Below are 13,126 nucleotides of genomic sequence, written 5' to 3' on the forward strand. Positions count from 1 at the left end.
GGAGGACCATTGGAGCGGCCCGAGGTGGAGATGCGGGAACTCTACCCTGAGTTAGTTGCAACAAGGGACTTTGAGGATGTAGTTTGATTTAAGTGGGGGAGAACTGTAACATCTCAATTTTCAAGTGTTTACCTTTAACCCCTTTAGTATGAGAATTGTTTGCATTTTGGCCCCTATGCATTAGTAGGACTTCAAAATGGCCCATAGTGGGATTTTGGTAATTTTGGCCGAAGGCTTAGTATGTTGGGCGTATGCTTCGTACGGAAGGCGTACATGCGTGGGGCCTTGTACGTTGGGCGTACACTGCATACGTAGGGCATACGTGAAGGATCTTCAAACCTTAATATTTAGGGTTTGGTCCATATATAAACATCATTAACTCCTCACTTCTCATTCCCTTTTCAGCCTCCACTTGCCATTTTGCCCATCCAGAACCCTCATCCACCTTGAGAGTGTTCTTGAGCTTTTGTGGACACTTTTGGTGATTAAGAAGGAATGAGAAGAATAGAGGACCATCTTGGAAGAGTAAGGCACTTTAGATCCAGAATCTCATCACCATTTGGCATCATTTTAAGGTAAAAAGCTCTAAACTTGATGATGATTTGTTTAAGATCTTGTTAGCATTGAAGTTGTGAACATTTTGGTGCCATTAGCTTGGCATTTTGAGTATGGGTTACTCTAAGTCATTTGAGCCATCCTTTTAGACACTTCAAAGTGTTGTTGTGCAAAAAATATGATCTTGAGTGCATGCATGTGTTAGATGGTCTTATTGGCTTAAGAATATAGGGTTTTAGAAATTAAGCACTTAATAGCAATGAAAAGTCATAAAGTTGGAAACTTTATGACTTAGGTCATCATTTTGGGCTTGGATCTGAGTTTTGGATGGAAGAGGTTAATGGAATAAGCTCTTAAAGGAGTTTTAGGACTGGGCAGTGTATGCTAGGCATACCTGGAGATACGTTGAGTGTACGCGGTCAGGGCCCCACTTTTTGGTTAACATCAGAGTACACTGGGAGTACTCTCTTGGTACGCAGGGAGTACTCTACTGGGAAGGAATATTGAAATATGGACCTTGATCGTTGACTTTGACTTTGACCAGGGTTGACCAATTTTGACTTAAGGGTATTTTAGGTATTTTGAGCTATAGTTAAGCCTTGGTCTCTATCTGTTGAATAGGTGCCCTGTAGAGCCGGTATTCGGAACAGTGTATTGTTCAACTATTCGTCAGACTACGAGGTGAGTTTCTCCTCACTGTACCGTGGGTCGAAGGCACTAATGTCGGCCCACTAGATTATGTATCCTGGTTATAGGATAGTGATATGCTAGTATATGACTTATTGGTAGAAATGTATGATTATCTGTATTTGTTGGTTCTATTTTTATGCTTATATGTTACATATGTTGACATATTGTGTTGGGTTGAGCTTGTATTGCTTTTTGCGGTAGACAACAAACCCGGGACAATCCAGATATGAGTTGAGGGCATGATTGGCAAGCCAACCTCATATTGTGGGTTCGGGTACAACCCAGATATGAGGTGAGGACCCGATTGGCATGCTAGACTCATACTATGGGCTTAGGGGTAATCCGGTCTTTTTAGCTGTAGACCCAATATATGTTGTTATATAATTATGCGTGTGTTGGTACTTTGGGGGAATTCAATAAGATTTGACTTACAGTTTTTAGTTCATCATTTTAGGTACTTCTGAGGACCATGGGAAAATAAAGGTGTGATTGTGCACATCTTCCTGTTTTATGTCCCTTGGTCTTGGGAAAAACTCTGATTTTGAAATAATGTTTTTGAAACAATGACTCCTTTTGTTAACAATATTGGTTAATGGTTGATTTTGAAAATTTTAAATTTATTGTGATTTTGGATTGTTACAATTACGTTGTCGTGTTTTATAGTGTAATTACAATAAACAGTCGAAACCGAGTTAGTTGTTCGGAGTTATAATATGGTTAAACTTTGTTGTTAATAGGTAAATTCAATAGATTGCTTATTGTTGGTTAAAAACTTAAACAAGTAGAATTGTCATAATTACAAGTTTTGAAAATAGTTTACGGGGTTAAGTTAGTAAATAATCGTATCGTGAAATTTGATGAGTTTGATGACAATTGGTCACGAAGTTTAGCCCATAATAAATTGTAACAGATTCCCAGGAACTTATTGTTTGTTGAATAAATGTTCGGTGAAGTGGAAAGGTGAAGGGTAGTGGAAAGCTGAGACCGAAGTAGGAATTGGTATGCTGACTAGCTATGTAAGTAATTTTACTCTAACACCTATCGTTGTCGATGTGTATAGTGGCACAATATGTGGGTTATGTATATTTTGATATTAATATATATATATATATATATATATATATATATATATATATATATATATATATATATATATATATATATATATATATATATATATATCCTTATAAAAGAATATTTTTTTGCCATGTGTCATCATATTAAGCATTTTAATTAATGTCATGCCACTTGACAACCTATTGATTCTTCATTTCAAATTTCAAAATTTAAAATTTTCACTTTCATTATATTAAATTAATAAATTAGAATGAAAAATAAAATGAAATTAATACATATCATAAGGTGATATAATTTCACGCATCTATTTGAATCAATGATTATAATTTTATATAATTAAAAAATATCTCTTAATTAATAATTTACTTAAAATAATTTATTTAAAATAATTATTTAATAATTTTGAGTTTTTACTATAAAGTTTAATTAATTTTGTAACCGTGATTCCCACGAGACACACACACACACACACACACACACACACACATATATATATATATATATATATATATATATATATATATATATATATATATATATATATATATATATATATATATATGAAACGACCCTAAAATCTCAAATTATATGTTATAATATGGTTTAAATACATACAATGGTGAGTTCAAGTAGCAAAAGGATAAAGTTTTTGGCAATGTAATATGTACATCCTTGTACTTATTTCATTATAAAAGAAGATTTATATGTTTTTAGTAAAGGATCATTAAGGAAAAGCTGTAGTTCACTCCGAGATGATCATGGGAATATAAAGTTTGACAAAATCGGAGTTCATATGAAGAAGTTATGGCCATCTGAAGTTGATACGGAAATTATCCGCAAGCGTGATTCCCCCATTTACAAGATGCGACATGTCTTAACCCATATGGTAGATGTATTAGTAAGTTTATATGATTATAAGAGATTTGGTACGTTACCTAACTTCTTCATATGAACTCGGATGCCATGATAATAGTTAGTCGTCACTAACTAGTCAGGTGAGTATATGTGAATTATATGGGTACATAACAAGTAAATATTTTTACTTGAAAAGTGTGAATACGTCACTAGGTGTGATAAAGATTAAGCATGCCAAGTATATAAATGATTGATTTCAACAAGGAATGTCATTAAAAGGTATATAGTTAAGCTTATCAAATAATATGCTTGATGATTAAGCAACAAGAGCTATTGCTAAACTCTATAGTTAAGTATTTGATTAATTGGTATGTTGGTAAGAAGCCTATATTGTATAAACGCTAGGAATCTTTATGGCAAAGTTGTTCGGCAGATGTCGCATCTGAATATAATTCAAAAGTTTATAAAAGTTATATGTGATAAAAGATATAAAATGCTTCTGTTGTAATTAAGAAGACACTATACTCCAAGGGTGTGTATGGAAATAATATTTAAGTTCTGCAAATATTGTGACTTTATGAAAGTTATTGGCATGCCTGTATAAGTAAAAATATGGAATAAGTATTAGAAGAGTTAAATACGAGGAAAGGGCGTAAAATGCCTATTATGTAGATGATTATTATGCAATATTCCACGATTGAGTACCAAAAGTATAATTCCATATGCAATGCAAACCTTAAGGAAGGTTATCATAACAAGATATATGTGTAGTTATATGCTAAAAGCTTATGGAATGCTATTTGTGAACAAGGCGTGAAATGCCTTAGTTGCGGTTGAGGCCATACAATACTCCACGAGTGAGTAAAAAGATATATAGTTAAGCTATGTAATTAACATGAGTTATCAAAGAAGTTATTGGCTCAAAAGCCTATTTATGCATGCATGTATGTGTTAGAAGATAGATGAAAGTTGTATATGATAAGGGACGTAAAATGACATCTGTATGATTAAGGATATTGTGTAATTTGATAATGAGTACTAGGAAGTAGATGATTAATTTTATTTGAGCCTGTGCTAGGAAAATATGTCACAAATCTTGGAGCACGTGACATGAAAATGTGTCGCACATGTTGAAGCCCATAACATGCAAAGATGACACATATAAGATGCTATTATAGGGGACCTGACGACACGAAATGAAGTGTTTATTCCAAGGCCATGCTATGCGGATGAACTTGTGTTGGCTAGCCAGATTTGAGTTACAAGCCAGAGGCGATAGAGTTGTATTTCGATTATAAATCGGGGGCATATGTGTTAGGATTTCTTTGTAACTAGCTATGTGTTAATATATGCAAAAGTCTATGGTTAGCGATGAATTTATGACTTTTAAAATCTATGTCGGCCTATGCTATTGAGTTAAAATCCCATGTAGCTCACAAGACATTTGTTTGACGTCTTTGATTAAATGTGATATGTACTTAGATATAAAAGTGGAGATAGATTGTGCTATCAGAAAAAACGAATATGAATAAAGAAGGTTTTTTAGTCCTTTTCACTTACACTTTAGTTGTTGATATTATTTGTAACACCAAAAGCTACAAACTTTTATGATGATATGAAAGTTTTTGTAAAAGCATATTTTTATAATATAAAATGGTGTTTAAAAGTTACGTTGTTATATATATATATATATATATATATATATATATATATATATATATATATATATATATATATATATATATATATATATAAATAATTGATGTTGATATATTATTGTTTGGTGAAATAAGCAATGAGGGATAAATAACAGTGCTAACTTTGGATGAAATATATCCAAAGGAGTATATAATGATAGTGATGATTCTTTGGTGAACCACTTAACCTTAATTGTGTTATATGAAAAAAAAAATCAATTATATGAAATAATACTTGTAGGTCTTATAAGGAGTTATGAAACAATGACTAATTGATATAAATAAAATTATTATATTTGATGTGATATTTATTTATTGATGATAAGGTTTTTTAATATATGATGATATATGTTGTTCTGTTATTTTAATAATTATTCACTAAGCTTTATAACTTACTATGTTTAGTTAATGATGTGTAGGTCAGGTTGATTGTAACGATTGACTCGAATCCAGATGTCATTACGATTTCTTGTAATAACTTTTTGTATTTCAAAATGCTAGTGTACACTAAAATGTTTTATAAGGTTGTAAATAAATGAATTTTTTGGGTGTATCTAGTATGAAAATCTAGGTGTTAGAGTCACATTCATAAATTTATGTATGTCAAAAGGTTAAAATAGGCCACACTGAAAAACAATTTATGGTTATAAAGTGAATCTTTGTCCTGTTATAATAACAAAGTCACTATAAATAAGTTATAGTCATTTAATTATTTTTCAGTGTCAAAAATATATAAAATCGTCATATATATACCAACGCTCATGCTAATTATTATTTATGTGACTATATGTTAAAAATCAACCGTGGTTAAAATTATATTTATCACTTTAAATTATTTTTCGCCACAATTTACATATTTTTATGTCTCTAAAAGGTAGGCTATAGTCATATTTTACAATTTTATGTGGCACAAAATAGCACATGACACAGTAAAAACACATTCATGTCGCTATATGGTTAACAAAAACACTAGAATAATGAAATTTTGTGTCTTAAAAGTAATAATGGCGACATATTCGATAAAATCCTTGATTACAATTTACAACAACAAAAATCCATACAAAATAATCATATTTTTTATACTATGGTCACACTTTTCTATGCTGAATTTTCATATGACCATAAGATGTCTAGGGTGTTACCACCTACGGTGATACTTTCGATGAAAAAAAATGTATGACTAAAGAGATATGAATACATGTTTGGGGATCAAAAAAGAGCTGTTGTATGTCATTTTTGCATAATGATGGTGGATTCCCCAACCTAGATGTAGTTTAAAAAAATCAAAGCAAACTTGTAATCAACATTAATTTCTTAAAAACAGGTTAAATTTTGGATTCCACAATTATTGGAGCTTTGAAGTTTCAAAACTAATAAAAGCTCAAAATCAAAGTAGGAGTGATATAAGTAGAAATGGATTTGTAATATAGTGATCAAAACTCACTTTAAACTTCCATCAAATAATCCTAGTATAATGATTTTCGGATTTGGAGTTTCCTCCAAAACCTAACATCGAAGATAAGAAGAATATGATGAGTAACAATATATTTCCAAAGCTTCTAACAAAATCCTAGCAGTACCAATGCTTCAAAATTCACTTCTAATCACATTCATAAGCTTGACATGCAATAAATTCTTCCTTCTCTTTCATGTTTTTTCAAAATATCTAAGAAGTGGGGAAGAAGATAGCTAGTTTACAGTGTTAATTTTCACCCTTTCACTTTCTAATTTCACACTTTGGCCATAAATAAATATAAATAACTATTCTCCTTACATTTTCAAGACTAGCCACTTCCTAACAATGTTTCTAAAAAAATATGATCCTCAAAATGTTAGTTTGGTTAAATCTTAATCAAAGACTAGCTTTTGCCCAAATCTATCAATTTAACTTTACGTTTTTAACCAAACTAACTATTTAATCTAATTCAATTTTTATAGTTTACTTTACAAAATAATAAATATCATATTTATGCTATTTTATTTTTATTTAATTCTTTAATTTCTTATTTAATCAATTTATTTGTTTAATTTAATAAAAAATTATATTTAGCCAAAACTGATAATGTTACGATGGCAGATGAAACTTGCTAATTTAGTTTTTGATTGGAGACCATATTTCCATGAAACAAAACCTTTGGACTAAAGATGTTATAACCTGATTTGTATTTAATAACTTTTATTAATCTTACATTATATATTTATAACTATTTGTTGATATTATACTAGAAAACTTGAAATATTTAAAAAAAAAATCATATACATTTTTTCTTTCGTATTAAAATTTTCTACTTAACAATTATTCCATAGCAAATTCAAAATTCAACTTTAGTATAAAGGGTGCGACAGAGTTTTCAAAGGGGTTGCTTAATATTATCATCAAAGTTGAGCCTTCTCCACTATCCTCTAACTACCACCACCTCATGGCTCAACTCAGTAAGACTTGGTAATTAAGCACTCCCTTTAGGTGACCCAAGTTCAAAATCGAGGGCTTCAAGCAGGGTGGCAATGCGAATGATATGTGACTTATTTATGAAAGGGCTGCTTGGTATCATTAATGCCAAATGTGAGCTCTCTCCCGTATCCTCGCAAAGCAAGGAGATGATGTGGTCAGTTGGGAACACATTCTTTTATTTTGTAACACAAAGTGGAGCGAATTAATACAGAAAAGTTGGTTTAAGAGACAAGCGAAGAAGAAAGCATCTAATTCTCATATTAAAGCATTTTTAAGTTCATTATGTATCATCATATTATACATAAATCAAAGTTAGTAAAAGTAAGGATATGAATTTCACTATCAACTATCCATTTTATGTGTTACATTTGGAGATAGTTAATTAGATTACTTAGCTTTATACATGAACTATAGATCCATATATATACTAATATAATTCACGACAAAGACCTTGATATACGATAAATTCTTGCGAAAAATTAAATAGCCAAACAAGTTGTTGCCTTGAGCTTATCTATCCGAAGTTAAACAGATATAAATCCTTCTATCTATAGAAACATCCTCTATAAGTTGGAGTCCAATAGTCTGATCCATTGTTTTCATGGTACACTTGAGGAGTACATGATGTGGGAACCAAGCACAAACCTCTACTCTTAAGATCTAGCTTTGTATCTCCTCGATCTGTTGCTTCGAATCTCACCCATGTGTCCTGAAATCCAAAACAAGCAATTAGTTTTTCGCCAATTTGGATTGTAATTCCTATAGTATTTTTTTTTCCTCTCACCTTGATGATATTAGTCTTCATGTATGGGTTGCTCAATAACTGCAAAAGGTATAACAACTGTATTAGATAACCGGCAGTTTTTATAGTGGGATTGATGATAACTATAAATTTACTTTTATTTGTATTTTGTGGTAATTAAGTAAATATATTTTACAACGTATATGCAGTATCAAATATATATATAAGAAGGTATTACCTCTACTTGCTCTTGTAGGCACTTGATATAACCAATAGCCTCCCATAATACAGAAGCTGTATCTGTCTGAAAAATTAATCGAATGTCACATTTCCAGTGGCAAAAAAAAAAAAAAGGTAATTCAAGGAAAGATTAGGCGATCATTTTTCATGTGTTCTTGAGTACCTTGCCGAATGGTGATACTATTTGCTGAAGTGCTGTTATTTTATCCCCAAGCTTTGTTTTAGGAAGCTGAACCTTGTATGGATTTTTCATATAATGTATTAGCTAGCTAATATGTTTTAAAAATATCATCATATAAAATTTAATGCAGATTCTAATAGGTTGCATTTAAACAAAATGAATTGATGGATACCTTAGTTGATGAAACTGTAGATGTCTCAACCTTAGGCTTCTTTACTAGTAATCCAGAGTGGTCGTCTGATTTCTTTCTTTTTCCTTGATCATTCGCAACTCCATTCCCTCTTCCATTGACTTTAGTAAGTGTGCTGCTGTTTCTTCCTCTTATTGGCTGCCATTTTTGTGATGACACGTTAAATATTAAAAGTTAAGGTATATTATATGTATATGTATATGTGTGTGTGTGTGTGTGTGTGTGAGAGAGAGAGAGAGAGAGAGAGAGCTTGCCTGATAAGAACTATTGATGTCTGGTTTCCTTTGGTCCCGCAAATTCACAATACCTGATGGTGGCTTGTTTAAAGAGCTGCCAAAAGCAACCAAATCAACAAAACCCCTTCCGTTAGCACATTCCAAATCCGGCATACCATTGTAATAATACTTGTTATTATCAGCAACAACCATGTCGTTGATTTCTGCTTGATATTCAATAGCATGACTACTTAATCCTCTTCGGAGTAACCCCCCACGTTCAATATCAGTACTATCTGTGTGTTCGTTCTTGATGGTTGTAAATTGACTGCTGTATGGATCAAATTGTGGATTTGTTTCCACATCTGGGGGCGCAATCGACCAAGTACTTACAGAAGATGGATTCTTAGTTTGAAATACGCCATCGTTGAATCCATTAAAACTCTTTTGAAATTGGTGGAGATTTGTTGGGCTTGAAAACTCCCATCCACTGTCCATCTTCTTCAAATAATCGCAAGCAGCTGGTTCAAACATCCGAGTGGATATATTCTGCAGTTCCTCTGTAGTTCCCACTCCCCTATATGTGTACGTATATACTTTACTCATTACTACCACAACAGATATGTATGCCAAATTTCATGTATATAAAATATACAAACATATTTTAGTTATACAAATTATGAGGTGATAAACATAAAATATACATGAGAATGTTAGGTTATGCTAAAGTAAAGTGGAAGAATGGAAAGAACAAAAGGAACCCACTAGAAAAAACCTTTTGGGTTTCTCTTCTTCGAGAAGGATTCCGTTTTCCCTTCTCTACCAATCAAGAGCTCATCATTACCATTACCAATAATTGATGAGGAGTAAATTTATTAATATGAACATGTTACCAATAAATTAATTTTTAAGGGTTTTTTCATAAAAATTATATATACTTTTTCCAATTTTATGCAAATAAGTCCTTTTTTTTTATTTATTTATAATATTTCGAGAAGACAATTTTCGGAAAAAAAGTATAAATTATATTGTCAGGAAAAAACCTATATATCGGTTTTTGGCAGGCCATGTAATTATATGAACGGATAGGGTAACCAATTACCGGTAAATATTTTGCAAAATTTACCTGCTTTTAGAGTGTTTTAGGAAGTTTAACGATTTAATAATCATCCAAACAAAAAATGAAACTGTAACGATAAATTTAACATCTTTTTATCTTTTATGGTAGAATGTATAATATAATTTTTTTTTATCATGATGCACATATTGTAGTGAATTTAATTATTGTAAATGGACGATAGCTAGCCTATGTATGTGTACGATTTTTATAAATTCTTTGCCTTGTATATTTATTTCAGCTGCTTTTAATTTCATCAAAAACTGGTTTAATTTATTAGCCGAGTCACTGAAACAATCACTTGACTACGTTTAAAAAAGCTGTAAAGTTAGGTATCAAGTGTTGAGTCGTTTTCGTTTAATAACTTACATGAAAACTTGATTCCAGAGATGATGATTATCAGAAACCGCCTCTCCATACAAGTCAGTGGTGGAAGCTTTCTCTACAAGACCTCGAGAAGACTCCATGCTAAGCCCAGAGTTGTTTGAAGCATTGGTTGTAAACGAAGTAGAAATAGAAACATCTTCATCTCCACCAGAGCAATTCGAGTTAGGGTCTTGAGGGTTGGTGCATGGCTGGTTACTTGCAAAATTAGCACCACCGGTCGTCCAGGAGCCGAGAGAACTTGAATGTACATCCGGCCACCACTTTGCTGCAGAAGAAGATGTCGCAACAGAGGTTTCATTGCACTGTTCAGCCATTGCACACTTACTGATTACGTTCAGAAACATAAGGGTATTGAGGTGGGATGGAGGTAGGCGATTTGGAATATAAAGGGAGGACTATGTATGAGTGTTTGCAGTTCTAATATGAATTAATATCATATCATGTGTAGTGCACAGTGCCTACACTAAAATATGCAACCTCAGTTCTTCCACTTAGATGGTGGACAATTATTATATACTAATGGATGGGCCAGCATGAATTTGTAGTGTAAGAAAGTGTCCTCTGACTTTTAGTACATAAAATGCCATTCAAACGGAGAAAAAGAAACAAGAATGATAAAAACCCGAAACTGTAGTTTGGATTTTTTGTCCTACTAATCATATATGTCGTGAATTTGGGATACCCAAAGAGAAATTGCTTTTTCGTTGCTGGTCAAATATATGAGTATAGATAGAATTGAGATAGTCTTTAGCTAGACATACAAAATTAAACATACATGATACACCATCTTTAGGTACATACTCAAGGTACACTTGACTAAAATCATAGGAAAAAGATAGATAACTCTTTTTGCCGATCACGATGAGAAGAAATGACTAGATATCCTTTTTGTCACCTCGATCTTAGTTTGAACCATGAAATAGCAACTTTAAATTCATCATCATATATGCTATTAAAATTAGACCTGACAATGAGGTGGGTTTCCAGCAAATCAATCTTGATCCAAACCCTTTTAACAAATTTCAAAATCGGATCCAAACTTGCTCTGTAATCGGTAAGGTTTTGAATAATCAAACTCATACTGTTATCCACCGAATCAACATATATACAAACCTGTCCCGTAACCCATAGGTGTTTTAAATAATCAAACGCATTTTTCGTAAATCTTAAAACAACATTTATCAAATAAAAAAATGTTGATTTAGAAAACACATTCCACTCGAGGACTTTCGATTGGAATTAAAATCATTATTGTAGTAACTTCTGATTTAATTTTGACCGTCGATTGCATTGATAAAGAATAGCAATTACAAACTTTTTTCTGGTTGATAAATGACTTTATTGATATACAAATGAAATTGGTGATTGCTTGATGAAATACAAATGAATGACATCACATGATTCTTAGTAGATGATTAAAAGTCTAGAAGTCAGAGTCCTCAAGATCTATGTAAAAACAGTTTTCTCTTTGGACTTTCAATTGGAATTAAAAGTAAACTTTAGACTTTATAAAATATAAATATATAATTCTAAAATTTATACGACGCGGATTATAAGCGGAACGGATCGATGGTGATCCATACCTAACCCTTTTAATAAAATGGTTAGCGGGTACGGGTCGTTAACGGGTAAATGAATCAAAACCATGCTACAAACCCATAAAACTATTAAGGGTTTGGATCGGATCATAGTCAAAACTCGCTCCATTGTCAGTCCTAATTAAAATTTCACATTAGAACACCCAAAATAATGTATGCACATGTAAAAATGAGTTCTAACATATATTGTTTTACTACTTTTAAACCTCTTAATTACATGCAAGTGTATGTAAAAGTTATGTATACCACCACTAGAAAAAGGCAACGGTTCCTAGACAAATTTTAAAGAAAATATCTTGGAAATAATCTTTAATTTCCAAGGGATTTTGTGTCCACCGAAAAACCCCCCTAAGAAAACCTTTTCCGATGGATTTCCTTGTAATTTTCTAAAATTTCCAAGAAAAGTATTTTATATGAAGTATCCACGACTTTCCCACATGCCTTTGCTAGGAATATTTGTAAGGGACTTCCATATTTCCGAGAAGGAGAAATGACACATTAGCACTATTATGTGTGACACATTTATCCGTTTAGTCTCTTAAGTTATTTGCATGCATTTGAAGGGAATAAAGCTGGTTTTGTCGGGTCTAATATGTCATTTTGTAAGAAATGAAGGGGTCAACCAGTGGCTTCCTCATCTAAAACGATGACTGTAACGCCTCCAAATTCGGGCTAGACGTTTGAGGTGTAATAATAATAATTATGCATTTAATCAAAAAAATAAAATCCTTGAATAGGATGATCGTTATTCGTATGCATTATGAGTTAATAAATAATTATCGTTCACACGTTATGTGGCCAAATATTATTAGTGTATAATATTTGAAGAAAGTCTTAATATAAAAATTATCGTTAAAAGAAAAAATAACATTAAAAATAAAAGATTATTTATGATAAATAATCTTAACTAAAGTTTCAGTAGTCTTATTCACAAGCCCGTAGAACGCTTAAATTTGACTTCGTATAAGGAAGTTATGATTTTTCGAAGTTTCGCGTTCAACCCTGCATGACAACGTGTGTCAAAATATGAATTGGAGATAGGTTGCTTATTAGCCTAAGTGATCTAACCACAAGTCGTAGTAATAGTAATTAGAGAAGTGTGTATATAATATAACACCTAAATCTGACTA

At 31.9% G+C, this 13,126-nt stretch overlaps 1 protein-coding gene across 2 annotated transcripts; it reads right to left on the reverse strand.

Annotated features, from left to right (window-relative positions):
* Positions 1-7,638: 7,638 nt before the first annotated feature.
* On the reverse strand, positions 7,639-10,864 carry LOC111908999 (transcription factor bHLH111). Of its 2 annotated transcripts, none has more exons than XM_023904800.3 (7): positions 10,381-10,864; positions 8,934-9,471; positions 8,662-8,817; positions 8,472-8,537; positions 8,307-8,372; positions 8,111-8,149; positions 7,639-8,035 (listed from the first exon to the last, which is right to left on the reverse strand). In XM_023904800.3, the coding sequence occupies exons 1-7, from the start codon at positions 10,740-10,742 to the stop codon at positions 7,871-7,873; spliced, it is 1,392 nt and encodes a 463-aa protein (XP_023760568.1). In that variant the 5' UTR covers positions 10,743-10,864; the 3' UTR covers positions 7,639-7,870. The 2 variants fall into 2 exon arrangements, with proteins under 2 accessions (XP_023760568.1, XP_023760567.1); XM_023904799.3 differs by having other exon boundaries at positions 8,472-8,543; positions 10,381-10,861.
* Positions 10,865-13,126: the final 2,262 nt, after the last annotated feature.

This window comes from Lactuca sativa, chromosome 4 (genome assembly GCF_002870075.4).
Source record: "Lactuca sativa cultivar Salinas chromosome 4, Lsat_Salinas_v11, whole genome shotgun sequence".
NCBI classification, from domain to species: Eukaryota; Viridiplantae; Streptophyta; class Magnoliopsida; order Asterales; family Asteraceae; genus Lactuca; species Lactuca sativa.